This window comes from Acomys minous (genome assembly GCF_964271855.1).
Source record: "Acomys minous genome assembly, chromosome: 12".
NCBI classification, from domain to species: Eukaryota; Metazoa; Chordata; class Mammalia; order Rodentia; family Muridae; genus Acomys; species Acomys minous.
In genome coordinates this window covers 5598092-5610224 of record NC_140493.1, presented here as the reverse complement: position 1 = coordinate 5610224, position 12133 = coordinate 5598092, and the positions used below count along the sequence as shown (strand labels likewise).

General features: G+C 54.0%; 1 protein-coding gene across 5 annotated transcripts in view; it reads right to left on the bottom strand.

Moving 5' to 3' along the window:
• The window catches only part of HDAC7 (histone deacetylase 7), a 37910-nt gene that overhangs the window by 3942 nt on the left and 21835 nt on the right, over positions 1 to 12133 (bottom strand). For 2 of the 5 annotated variants that reach the window (XM_084803175.1, XM_084803176.1), the window contains exons 7-21: positions 11733 to 11824; positions 11434 to 11544; positions 11126 to 11306; positions 10715 to 10911; positions 10325 to 10519; positions 9161 to 9362; positions 6523 to 6656; positions 6255 to 6375; positions 5947 to 5996; positions 4556 to 4663; positions 3208 to 3263; positions 3004 to 3091; positions 1802 to 1921; positions 1533 to 1630; positions 140 to 258 (exon numbers count right to left, since the gene is read on the bottom strand). In XM_084803175.1, the coding sequence (XP_084659301.1) occupies positions 140 to 258; positions 1533 to 1630; positions 1802 to 1921; positions 3004 to 3091; positions 3208 to 3263; positions 4556 to 4663; positions 5947 to 5996; positions 6255 to 6375; positions 6523 to 6656; positions 9161 to 9362; positions 10325 to 10519; positions 10715 to 10911; positions 11126 to 11306; positions 11434 to 11544; positions 11733 to 11824 (1872 nt within the window). The remainder of the gene's footprint in view (positions 1 to 139; positions 259 to 1532; positions 1631 to 1801; positions 1922 to 3003; positions 3092 to 3207; positions 3264 to 4555; positions 4664 to 5946; positions 5997 to 6254; positions 6376 to 6522; positions 6657 to 9160; positions 9363 to 10324; positions 10520 to 10714; positions 10912 to 11125; positions 11307 to 11433; positions 11545 to 11732; positions 11825 to 12133) is intronic. The other 3 variants (XM_084803177.1, XM_084803179.1, XM_084803178.1) reach the window with 3 other exon arrangements.

Here is a 12133-nt window from a genome sequence, read left to right as displayed (position 1 = left end):
CCTTACACGTAGCCCTGGACCATGGCCACTGCTCCCTGCCCCTTCCATTTTGGCAGCACATTTCTGTCCCCACACAACCTGGCTCTCAGCCCCCATATCTCCCCTCCCCCCCCCCCACACACATCTGGGGGCCCCTTACATTTGGCAGAAACATGGTAACCACCCAGCGGGGCTGGATGACCCTCCGCAGCATCAAACCCAGCGGACACCAGGACCAGGTCTGGAGCAAACTCTCGGGCGATGGGCATCACCACTATCCTGAGGTTGTAAGGAAAGGAGATGTCAATCCTGGGCCTGAGACATGGCGCAGGCCAGCCCGCACTAGCTCCTCCTGCCAACCTCGCTGAGGGGACCTGCCCTTACGACACATGAGGATGAGGAGCTGCTCTGCTCTCCTCACCCCGGGTGGCTCTAGTGCACTAGCCTCAGGACTTGGTCACACAGAGACTTTAACTAGAGGCAGACCAGAGAAGATGATATTGATGAGGTGCGTACGTGTGTGTGTGTGTGCGTGCGTGCGTGCGTGCGTGCGTGCATGCGTGCATTCAAGTATGGTGTGTGAGTAACCCAGCCAGCTGCGCTGGGCTTGCTCTGATCACTAAGCCTCAGGGAGCAAGAACACTCAGCCCTTGGGCTGAAGTTGAGCACTGTTATGTTTAGAGCCGACCTAGGCAACTTGCCGCCTTAGAGTGAACCAGGAGACTAGACCCACTGAGGTCCCAGGTAGCCAAGCTCTATTGTTCATCCTCTCCACGCCCCGGCCCCCGCCCCCACCCCCACCCCCCCTGCCACCGTCCCCCGACCTCCCCCTGACCCAGTGCCATTTTAGCATTTAAGTGCGGCACAGACACCGGGAAGTCTCACTCAGGACTCCTGTGGGATTAGATCTCATGGAGAAAACCTCCAGAAGAGGACTTTCTGGGGTTCCATTTTCCTAAACAGACGCAGGGACTCGGAGCGAAGGAGACGAGGACTCCTTACAAGAGCCAAAGGTCTTCCCATAGTGGTTTTCTAATGTAACCTCATCCCTCCATGTAGACAGCATTTAAGGACACCGAGTTTCTACTCTTGCTGGAGTCCCACCTCCTCCAGGCAACCTTCTTTGACTAAATGTGTCAGTTTTGCTCTACCCAAATGTCCTCAGGATGTGCGACTTTCTCATTCTTGTACCTCCCCTCCCCCTGCCCCTTTTTCTCTTTCTTTCTTTCTTTCCTTTTCTTTTTTCTGAGACAGAATTTTTCTGTATCACCCTGGCTGTCCTGGAACCCGCCTTATAGACCAGGCTGGCCTCAAACTCACAGAGATCCTCCTGCCTCTGCCTCCTTGGGATTAAAGGTGTGCACCACCACATCCAGCTGTGTCCCAACTTTTTTTTTTTTTTTTTTTTTTGTAAACTGGAGCTGGCCTACAACGTCTAGTAAGCAAGTGGGAACAGGCTGACAATGGATCACTTCCAACCTAGGGCTGCGGGACAGGGAGGAAGGGCATGCAGTCTCGCTGGACTGGCCTCCTTTAGAGCCTAGGGAGTTTACCTGAAGGCGGCCAGGTACTCAGGGTCCCCCATGGGTGGATCCAAGCCCCCAGCCCAAGCCACGTTGATGTTGAAGCCTTCGCCTCTGCCAGTCCCCACCTGGAAAACAAGATGCAAGGAAGACATGAGGAGAACCGAGTCCCGAGCTCATCCACCATCTTTGGAAGCCGAGGACCAGCAGGATAAGCTCTTGCTCAGAGCCACACAGCCGTGGGCAGAGAGAGGGAGGGTGCGGGGGGCTGGGGGGTGTGGGGGGAGAGGAGTGGTTACCTCATCCACAGCCCCACTGCCTGGGAAGAAGTTGCCATCGTCATGGCGATGCAGGGAAATGTACAGCACACTGGGGTCCTGGTAGAAAGTTTGCTGCGTGCCGTTGCCATGGTGAACATCCTGTACAACGTAGCGGGCAGTGGATTAGGGGAAATCCAGAAGCAGAAAGATAGAGCAAAGGATCCACCTCAAGGTCAGGAACCATTTTGAGCACCGGGATCCTGGACGGCAGGAAACTGCAGTTTCTAGGATCGCATGACGAGTTAGCACAAGGAACCTACTGTGCTGGCAGAGATCTCCCAGTTCCACAATGGACAGACTCTTCTTGTCTTGTGACAAGCTAGCCTGGGACTCACTGTGTAGACCAGGCTGCCCTGCGTTCAGAGACCCGCCTGCCTCTGCCTCCCAAGTATTGAGATTAAAGGCTTGTGTCACCATACCTAGGAAAGACTCTCTCTAAATAAAAGTGAGCGAGTGAGTGTGTGTGTGTGTGTAAATAAACTCTTCCCACCGCACCTTACACAAGGTCATGAGTATGTAGTTAGTGATTAAGCTTAACCTGACCCAGACCCAGTCCTCTATGAAGTGCTGGGCTCTGCCCTCCCCTCACAAGACCACACACATGTAGGGTTCAAATGCAAAAAGCTCCCTCACTGTTCTCAGTGTCTGCTTAGAAATGTCCCCTTTACATCTCTGTCCCTGCAGACGAGACATGGCCTGGTAGTTAGACTCGTGCACGTCAGAGCTAACTGGCCCAGGGCTCCAGTCTTGGTCTCATGTCTCATGAGGTGAATGACTAGTCAAGATAGTAATCTCCATAGGTGCTTTCCTCATCTGTGAAATGGCCTTCAGTCAGGACAGAGAGAAAGATGCTACTGTCCAAGATGTGACTGAGACACCGATGCTAGCAGACATTACTGTTACGGTTACAGGGTGGAAACGGCTTGCTCTGCGCAAAAAGAAGCAACAGAGGTTAAAAGCATCCCCACTCCCTGCACACCTGCCTACGCACACCTGCAGCCTCCCACACACCACCTTTTCTCGGCCTCCTGGCACTTCTATTATGTGGGTACCGTTTTCACTCAAAATACTCATAAGGTAGAGGCTAATGCCAAACTCAGACACGAAGCCTCATCTCTGATGACAGGCTCAGGGTTCTGCCTGCAGCCCTGGGTCTGATGACTCTAGGCACCAGGACCTACCCAGTCAACAATGAGGATCTTGCTGGCCTTGCCTTGTTGTTGTAGCTGTCGGCAGGCGATGGCCACGGAGTTGAAGAAGCAGAAGCCCCTAGAGGAAGGAGAGAGGGTCCTGCCAGCCCATCCCCGTACTCCTCTGCCAACAGGAGGGCTCTGGAAGCCTGGCCCCACCTCGTACCACACAGGCCCACCTCCCCAACGCCTTACATGGCTGTAGAATGATCCGCATGGTGTCCTGGGGGCCGCACCACAGCAAAACCGTTCTGAAACGGGGGAGGGGGGAGGGGGGCGGGGAGAGCACCTGTCAGTCAAGTAGCCATCCCTCCGTCCACATCTGCCTGAGCCTGCTTCTCATCCCCGCCCCTTCTTCCTTCCTCTAAGGAGTGAAAGGCGTGAATGCCAGCATGCCCAGACCTCGTCCTCCAGGCTGTTGCCATGGCTTTTAGGCTGCACTTGAACAGGGTACCCGTCCCTGGTAGGCCCTGGCTGTAATCACACTGAAAACTATTAACTAATTAGTTGAGACCACATGCCTGGCCCTGTGCTGGCTACTTTATACATGCTGCATCTTCTCCTCACAGCATCCCTAGAGCACAAACATTATCATCAACCTCAGTGTAGAGATGAGAGAGCAAACCTAGGTGAATCAACAAACCCAGTTACGTGGCTGCAAATGGTAGAGCTGGGGTTTTTAAATCGGGGTGAGTGGTTAGCGCTGCCGAGCCCTTGTGATACCAAGGGCACAGTTCCTGCCTTGGGCTATGAGCTTTCAGACAATGGGGCTGTATGTTTCAGGAAAATCACCACAAGGCCCCTTTCCTAGAGTGATGAACACAGCCCTAATTTAACAGGCAGGATCCCATCCCTAAACGGAGCCAGTGGGCCTGTGGTATCAAAAAATGGCCACGATTGCCAGGTACGGTGGGGCACGCCGGTAATCTCAGCACTCTGGAGGCAGAGGCAGGAGGATTTCTGTGAGTTCAAGGCCAGTCAAAGGGAGTCCAGGACAGCCAAGGCTACACAGAAAAACCCTGTCTCAAAAAAAAAAAAAAAAAAGAAAAAGAAAAAAAAGGCCATGATAGGGCTGGAGAGATGGCTCAGCAGTTAAGAACCTGCACCCACATGGCAGCTCACAACTCTCTATAACTCCAGTTCCAGAAAATCTGACACCCTCACTCACAGGCAAAAACCACATAAAATAAAAATAGATAAAAGAAAAAAATTTAAATATAAATAAATAAATAAACGAATGAATGAATACAATGGAATTTGAGGATGGTGAGGCTACAATGCACCCACAAAACAGGTCTTGAGTGATCTGGGACGGTCAGGACTGTCTAAAACACCAACACTCCTGTGCCCAGTGGCTTGACTACTTAAGAGACATGAACCTAGGGGGGTCAAACGTCACCTTGGTTCCAGCCCTGGTTTCCCTTTCAAAGTATAACAGTGATAGTCACAAGGAATGAGATGTCTTACGTTTGGCATCTGGGCCCACTTCCACCACCCTGGCACCAACTTTGTAGCTTACCAGCCTTTGATCTAAACTTCCTACCTTTAGCTCTCGGGAAGCTACTTTGAAGGCAAGGTCAGTGACACTGCCCGCGGCCCAGCGGGCTGCATTGGAGGAATGCAACTCGTTCCAGATGGTGTCAGTATCCACCTGTGGGGGCCAGGGTCAGGGACCGCATCATCCTAGGCTGTCCATGGGAGTCAGGGCCCAGTGAGGCAGTACCCACCCCATGGCCTGGACCCCAGGGGCAGGGAGCTGGGCAGACAAAGCTGCCTCCCCAGTGCCCCACCGCCCAAAGGCAAGGCCTCCTGTGTCCCCAGTCCCAGCCGCACTTCTTCCCAGTAAGTCCCAACACCAGCTCGTGTGTGGCCAGCACTCTGCCTCCCCAGTCAGGGGAGGGGGCATGGCGTTACCTGGGCGGGATTGGGGTTTGGGCCGGGAGGGGGTTTTAAGCCCCAGCTGACTCTGCTCAGGCCCTGCGGGATGGTCGGAGCTGGAGGGGCCGTCTGCACCACTGTCTTCCACTCAGGGCCCCTAGCCCAGGCTGGGAGGCCCCCCAAACCCAGTCCCTGGGCCTCAAGGCTAGGGAGGGGCCGGGGGGCATGATGGGGAGATGGGAAGAGCGAGGCGGACCGAGAGAGACGAGCAAGGCAGAAAGAGTCGCAAGAGGCTGGAGAGAGAGAGAAAGAGAGAGAGGACAGAGAGGGAGAGGAGGGAGGAGAAAACAGAAGCAACAACAGTTGGAAAAACCAGAAAGTGGCAAGAAATGGGGAGTTGTGAACAGGGCAGTGAGTGGCTCCCCAACAGCCCCCTTGACAGCTCCCGCTTGCCCTCCTGCACTCAGTCTCCATCTCATCTCCACACGCCTTGCCTGGCACCATGACAGGGACCGTTTGAGGCAAGGAGGGCCATGCCAGAGGCAGCAGAAAGAACCCCCCAACAGGTGAGGGAGAAGTAAAAGTAAAGCTGAAGGGATGGAAGACTGCGTCCTAGGTAGGAAGTCCTAAACCTCTAAGTGCAAGGGAGGTCCAGCCACAGTCCCCCACTAGGCAGTCCAAGGTCTGGATGTCAGGAGGATAACACCTCAAGTGGCCTGAGAAAGGCTAACTCCTTGGAGCCTGTGTGGAATGGCCAAGCCTTGACCACTGGGGGTCTTACAAAGGGGCCACAGTCTCAAGCCCTACCGTGGCCCTATCTTGAGCCTCAACTCACCCTCTACCAAATACCTTCTAAGTGTGAGGCACATTAGCAGGACTCGGGTCCACCTACCTCAAGGAGCTTCCAGCTATAAGAGCATAAAGGCCCTGCCCTAACCCAGAGTTGCTGAACCACACGTTACAAGTGGCAAGAGGGGTGGGAATGGGCCAAGAGAACCCGGACGGAAGGCTGAAAGCCCTTGGCAATGCCCACTTGAGATCTCTGGGCATACTTACCCCAACCCCACCGCAGGGGAGCATCACAAAAGTCCGCTGTGCCAGGAGTCCTGTGGGGGAGAGGCCCAGGTCATGTGAGTGAGGAACATGGAAGCCCTAAGAGGAGTAAGTACGGAGGAAGAGGCAACAAAGGCAAAGATGGATGTGGGCAGTTGGGGTGGGGGTGGGGGGACCAGGGTTGCAAACTGGCATGGGGCGATCTAGGATGCTGGAGGGGCTCCAGCTGGGCTAAGAGCACAGAAGTGGGTGAGATGGGCAAGCTGAGGGTGATTCAGGGCCAGAAGCCGCCATGTGTCTCCCTCCCTTACCTGTCAGCTTCCCGTTATCCAGTTTGAGCCGGCTGAGTGGGTTGGTGCCATAGAGGAGCACGTGCCTTTCACAGTGGACCGACTGCAGCTCCTCTAGAGAAGCCTTCCGGCCTCGGAGACACTGAGGAAGGACACACGGGGCTCCTTAAACCTTGCTCCTCACCCCTGTCCCTCTGCCATCATCAGACCACCCACTCTCTCATCCTTTGCTGACCCTAAGGTCTCTCGCCCCGCCCCTTCCGTTGCACATCCCCGCCCACCTCCTCACCTCACACTGGCTGCGGAGACCCCGCTCCTGCAGCCGGGACCAGATGCTCTGGATGCGGCCCGCGTGCTCCGGGTGTTTACTGTTGTCTCCACAGGAACACTGGTGCTTCAGCATCACGGAGTCATAGACCAGGCCTGCAGGAAGGGGGGTGGGGGGTCAGCAGGGCTCGAACGCCAGGGAGACTGCCACCATGGCTACAGATGGAGAACAGCCCACACCCACAGAGCCGGGCATGCACCTGCATCACTTGCTGCCGCCACGCATGACTAAATTCCCTTTCCGGCCTCTCAGTGGAAAGCTAGCCCTGTTTCCCTATGGACATGTCCAAATGCCTCAGATTGCCCGATGTACACACCAGGGCAGTGCCCACAACATTGCTATGCATGGCCTCCTGGGTACCCTTGCTCCTCACAAGGTCCAACACATCTCCTATGCCCTTGAGAGTTCATGTTGTAAATTCAAAGCGATCTAACACTGGACACCTGCCTTTGGGTGTCACAAGCCCAGAGGCTCCCAACACACTGAGGAAAAACAATTCCAGGGAAACCTAAAGACTCGATGAGGGATAGACAGACACCCACTGTCACTGGCCATGTGGTCAGTCCCCCAACTGCACATGGAAGCCACTCAGAAAACTATTTTACCTTGAAAACAATATGCAAATATATGGAGACTGTTTACATAACATCTACATTGTATTAGTATTAAAAGCAAAATAGGGGTGATTTAAATATGTGAAAATATATGCATAGGTTAAACAGAAACACATTGCTGTTTTACATGAACAACTTGAGCATCTGTGGTTTTGATATGTTTATAAGGTGAAGTTGGGGTCCCAGAATCAACCCTCTGGGGTACTAAAGAACTGTATTTCAGCCTGCCCCGAGAGAAGTCACCAGAAGCAGGCCCTATACATACACACTATTGGTGGAAGGGTCACTGTTACACATCTCAGCTCACCAGGGACTTTCAAAATGCTCACACTGTCTGACCCTTACAAGGGGCCCTGGAGAGATCATCCCAAATGGAAGACTTACACATAGGAAAATGAAAGACCAGGTGTGGTGTGCACACCTTTAACTCCAGGACTTGGAAGGCAGAGGCACGTGGATCTTTCTGAGTCCCAGGCCACCCAGGACTTCATAGTGAGAGTCTATCTCAAAAACTAACAAAGACAAGCCTGGTGGTGGTGGCTCTGATCACAGCACTGGGGAGGCAGAGGCAGACAGATCTCTGTGAGTTCAAGACCAGCCTGGTCTACAGAGGGAGTTCCAGGAAAGCCAGGGCTATAGAGAGAGACCATGTCTTAAAAATAAAGCACAACAAGGCGAAGGGGCGGGTAGAAATGAAGATTACAACTCAAACTGATTAGACGGCTGACTAATAAGAATTAAAATGAGACCTGAGCTGGGCATGGAGATTTTCACCTTTGGTCCCAGCACTTGGGAATCTAAGAGAAAAACTGCTATAAGCTCAAAGATAGCCTGGGAAGGACAGACTGTCTCAAAAAGCTACAAGTAAAAAAAAACTATGATAAAATATGAGAGTCTCGGTTTCAAGGATTCAAGATTACATACCACACACACATACATACATATGTATGTATATATATATATATATGTGTGTGTGTATGTACATATATATACACATATGTATATGTATATATGTGTGTGTGTGTATACATATGCTGGCTAACAAAGCAGAACGCAGAGCTGGTAGTAGCAGCTTAGAGACAAGACAGTTGCCCAGCATAAGCAGGAATCTAAGTTCAATTACTAGCACAGTTAAAAAAATTAACAAGGACTCCATCAAGCAGGGTGCAAACTACAGCTGACGTGTTTGTGACATTAGACAGGTACAACAGGTAACTAAAGCCTGGAATGAAGTACAGCAGAGTTTGGGCGATAAGATACTGGGTGGACTTTTTGTTTGTTTGTTTGTTTGTTTTTTGATGTTTTGAGACAGGGTTTTTCTGTATAGCCTTGGCTGTCCTGGTCTCACTTCGTAGATTAGACTGGCCTCGAAATCCCAGCAATCCTGCCTCTGCCTCCCGAGTGCTGGAGTTACAGGTGTGTGTGCACCACCACGCCCAGCTTGGTGATTTTTTTTTTTCTAAAGATTTACTTATTATGTATACAGTGCTCTGCCTGCATGTACACCTGCAGGCCAGAAGAGGGCACCAGATCTCACTGTAGATGGTTGTGAGCCACCATGTGGTTGCTGGGAATCAAACTCAGGACCTTTAGGTGATTTTTTTTTTCTGTATTTCTGACAATTCTTGAAATGCTCTTTGAGGTTTTTTGTTTGTTTGTTTTGTTTTGTTTTGTTTTTAAACAAGCACAGCAATACTATGTAATGTTTTTGGTTTTTTTAATTTTTGTTTTAAAAGGGTTGATCATGGTAGGAGATTGAAATTCCTGTCCTGGCCTGAGTGCCAGTTTTGTCATTTAACCATAAGCTAGTCACTGTCAACTTAGGTTTCCTGAATTGTGACGTCCTCAGCTGCTTTATGGGTACCACGGAGCTCAAACAAAATTAAGGTAGTGCTCTGTGGCCTCCGGAAGTGTCCTGAAAGGCAGCTCACAGACACAGATTCATGCCCCAGCCACTTCCTGCTGCATCCCGTCTGTGGTCTTACCTGTGGCGGGCCTCTCTGAGCTGTTGAGGGCTTGGGTCTGACAGGTAGGCTCTGGGCTCAGCAGGGAGACAGGTGCCGCTGGGGAAGACTGGGTTCTGGACAGGGGCCGGTGTCCGACCTGGGCCAGAGGTAGCAGCGCAGACTCCCTGGGCCTTCCCTGAGAGAGCTGTCCAGCTAGGTGCTGCTGCTCCCAGAGTGGCACCTGAGGGAAGATACGGCCACAGTCTCCAGTCTCTCAATCTGGCTACCTGCTCTTACCCTCCCGATAGGCTCCTCTGAGCTCCCTGAGGACCTGCACCCAGACTGATGGCCCAATCTCACACGCATACCTTGGGCTCTGAGTCTACTGAGTGGGAGCACATCTCTCAGGACTGTGCTAAACAGAGGAGGACCTGACTGAGACACTACATGTGTATGGACCATCACCACCACACGCTGCTGGTGGAATCCTGTTTCCCAATTCCTAAGCTCCCCTGCCTTTGGAGAAAGGGTCTTTACAGTTAAGGCACATTGGTGTGACTAGGTAAGCCTTCATTGAAAACGTCTGCTGTCCTCGTAAAAAGGACCCTCGAGCGGAGGCCTACAGATGCGCCTTCCTTCACAGCTCTCAGGACACACCCCTCTCATCCCCACCCGACACACACACACACACACACACACACACACACACACACACACACACACGCCTTGACTTCGCCCTTTCGGCCTTCAGTGCTTCATGGTGATCAACACCTGCTTTTCAAGGCTCCTGTGTGTGTGGTTCCTGCTGTAGTAGTCCTGGCAAATGAACACTGCCTTGACTCCCCCCTCCCCTCCCCGCCCCATACCCAGCGGCCTGCGGCTGTCCCAGTTTTTGCTCCAGCTATCTTTAGCTACAAGACAGCCAGTTGCAGGGAGATGTGTAAAGGTGGGAGCATGACGGGTAGCTCTGTGATAGGCCAAGAAGCGGGAACAGGTTCTTCTTGAGGGAGAAGGAGCATGTGCTTGCACTCACAGACACACACATACACACACACACACACACACACACACACACACACACACACGCAAAGGGGCATGTGTGCATCTGCACCTTGGTGTGGGTCCTCGTATCTCCTTCCCTTCCCCATCATATGCCAAGCCCCAAGCTTTCTGACTGAACTGTCTTCAGTGCCCTATACCTACCTGTTGGTGCTGCTGCAGAGAACCGGGGCCCCTGCCCTCGGGAGGCCCGTGGCCCGACTCCCTGCGCTCCAGGCTGCCGTTCACCACAGGTCCCACTCCTCCACCATCTGTCTCTAGGTCCTCAGCTGAGGGTATCTGCCGCAGTCGGGGCTTCTCACTGGGTTTGGCAGGCCTCTGGGGAGTGGAGATGGCTGGCTGAAGAGCAGGACAGAGAGGAGGGTGGGTGGCAGGCAGTGGGTTGGGTCAGGCTACATTCATCTTGCTGGGTCTCCAGCAGCCACTTCTTCTCACCCTCCAGGCTTGTTCTTCCTCATAAGTGCCCTTCTCCCGGTCTACAGGGGGCTCAGTGAGGCACGCCCTTAGCACCTCCCCTACCCCGGCTCCCCTCACCTTGATCAGTTGGACATGAGGTTTGAGCCGATCCTGGCGGGGCTGCAGTGGGCCCAGCAGAGGGGAGGCAGTGGCGCTGGGGGGCAGGGGTTCTGAGCGGGTCCGGTTAAGTGGCCGGTGGAGGCCTGACGCAGAGAGCCGCTCGGTGGTCAGTAAGGGCTGGGCAAAGTGAAAGGGCAGGGGTCCAAGCCCAGGCACTGGAAAGAATGGGATGAATGTGAGGAACCAACCCTGGCGGGGGCGGGGGAGGAGGCGACACACAGAAAGAGACAGGGACACACCGAGTGGAGGCAGGGCTTGGCAAGGAGATATAGACAGTGAGGTAGTGGAAGGTGGGGCCTCCCCAGAGCTTGGCCCCCTGGCAGGGACACAAATCCTGGGCATTCTGGGAGAGGTAGTAGCAAGACTCACCAGTCCACAGTGGGGCGTGAGAGACTGAGGGGTCGAGCAGGAGAATGGGCTGCAGGCGAGACGGTAAGGTGCCCGTAGCCTCTGGCTCCAGACCATGGTGCAGGAAGAGAGGAGCATGGGGGTTCCCCAGGACAGGACCCCGAGGGCCCAGAGTCGAATGGGTCCTGCGGTCACCATCAGCCTGAAAGAAAGGTAACGAGTCAGAGTTTGAGAGGATCCCGGGAGAGGAAGGAAAAGGTGAGGCAATAGGACACAGACACAGAGGCCGGAGAAGCACGGAGTGGGGGCAGGGTGCCCCAGCCACTCACCCTGGCAGGGGCAGGCAGCCCCAGTGTGATTGCGGGCAGCAAGGACACTGTCGGCAAAGCGAACGGGGCCAGAGAAGTCTCCTGCAGCCGCAGCCGCTGGCCCAAGAGCGCCTGCCATGGGAGCAGGGTGACGAGTCACCAGCCCTGGAACTCTACCCTTGGTACGCTGTCCCCGGAACACCCGTCAGGCCCTGCTAAGGACTGCCCAGGCCCTGAAAGCCTCAGGCCAGGCTACTTGCTGGAAAAAGGCCAAGACTCAGAACAGCCCCAGGAGAGGCCATTTCCCAACAAGGACTTACCTCTGAGCCCAGGGCAGGGTTGGGGCCGTGCTCGCTGTCATTGGGAGAGCTGCACCCCGAGGCAGGTGTACTGCTACTACTGGGGGAGGAATCTGAGGGCAGAGGGAAGCAAGAAGGCACAGTCAGGGGTCAGGAGTGGGTGAGCCTGCGCAGGACTCCCAGCCACAGCTCCTCCCTTTCTGGGATGTATTTCTGCTTTCTCCCTAGAGGAACAGAAAGCTACTGGACCACCACTGGCCGGCAGCGGCTCTGAGCAGTCCTTTTCACGAAGCCCCCACCCCCACCCCGCAGGGTTACGTTTCGGCCTCAATTGGCCCTTTCGCAGGCAGGTGTATGGGATGCACCGCTCAGCAGACCCATGAGGGGACTTCCCTCCGGCCCAAAGAAGGGACTATGCCATG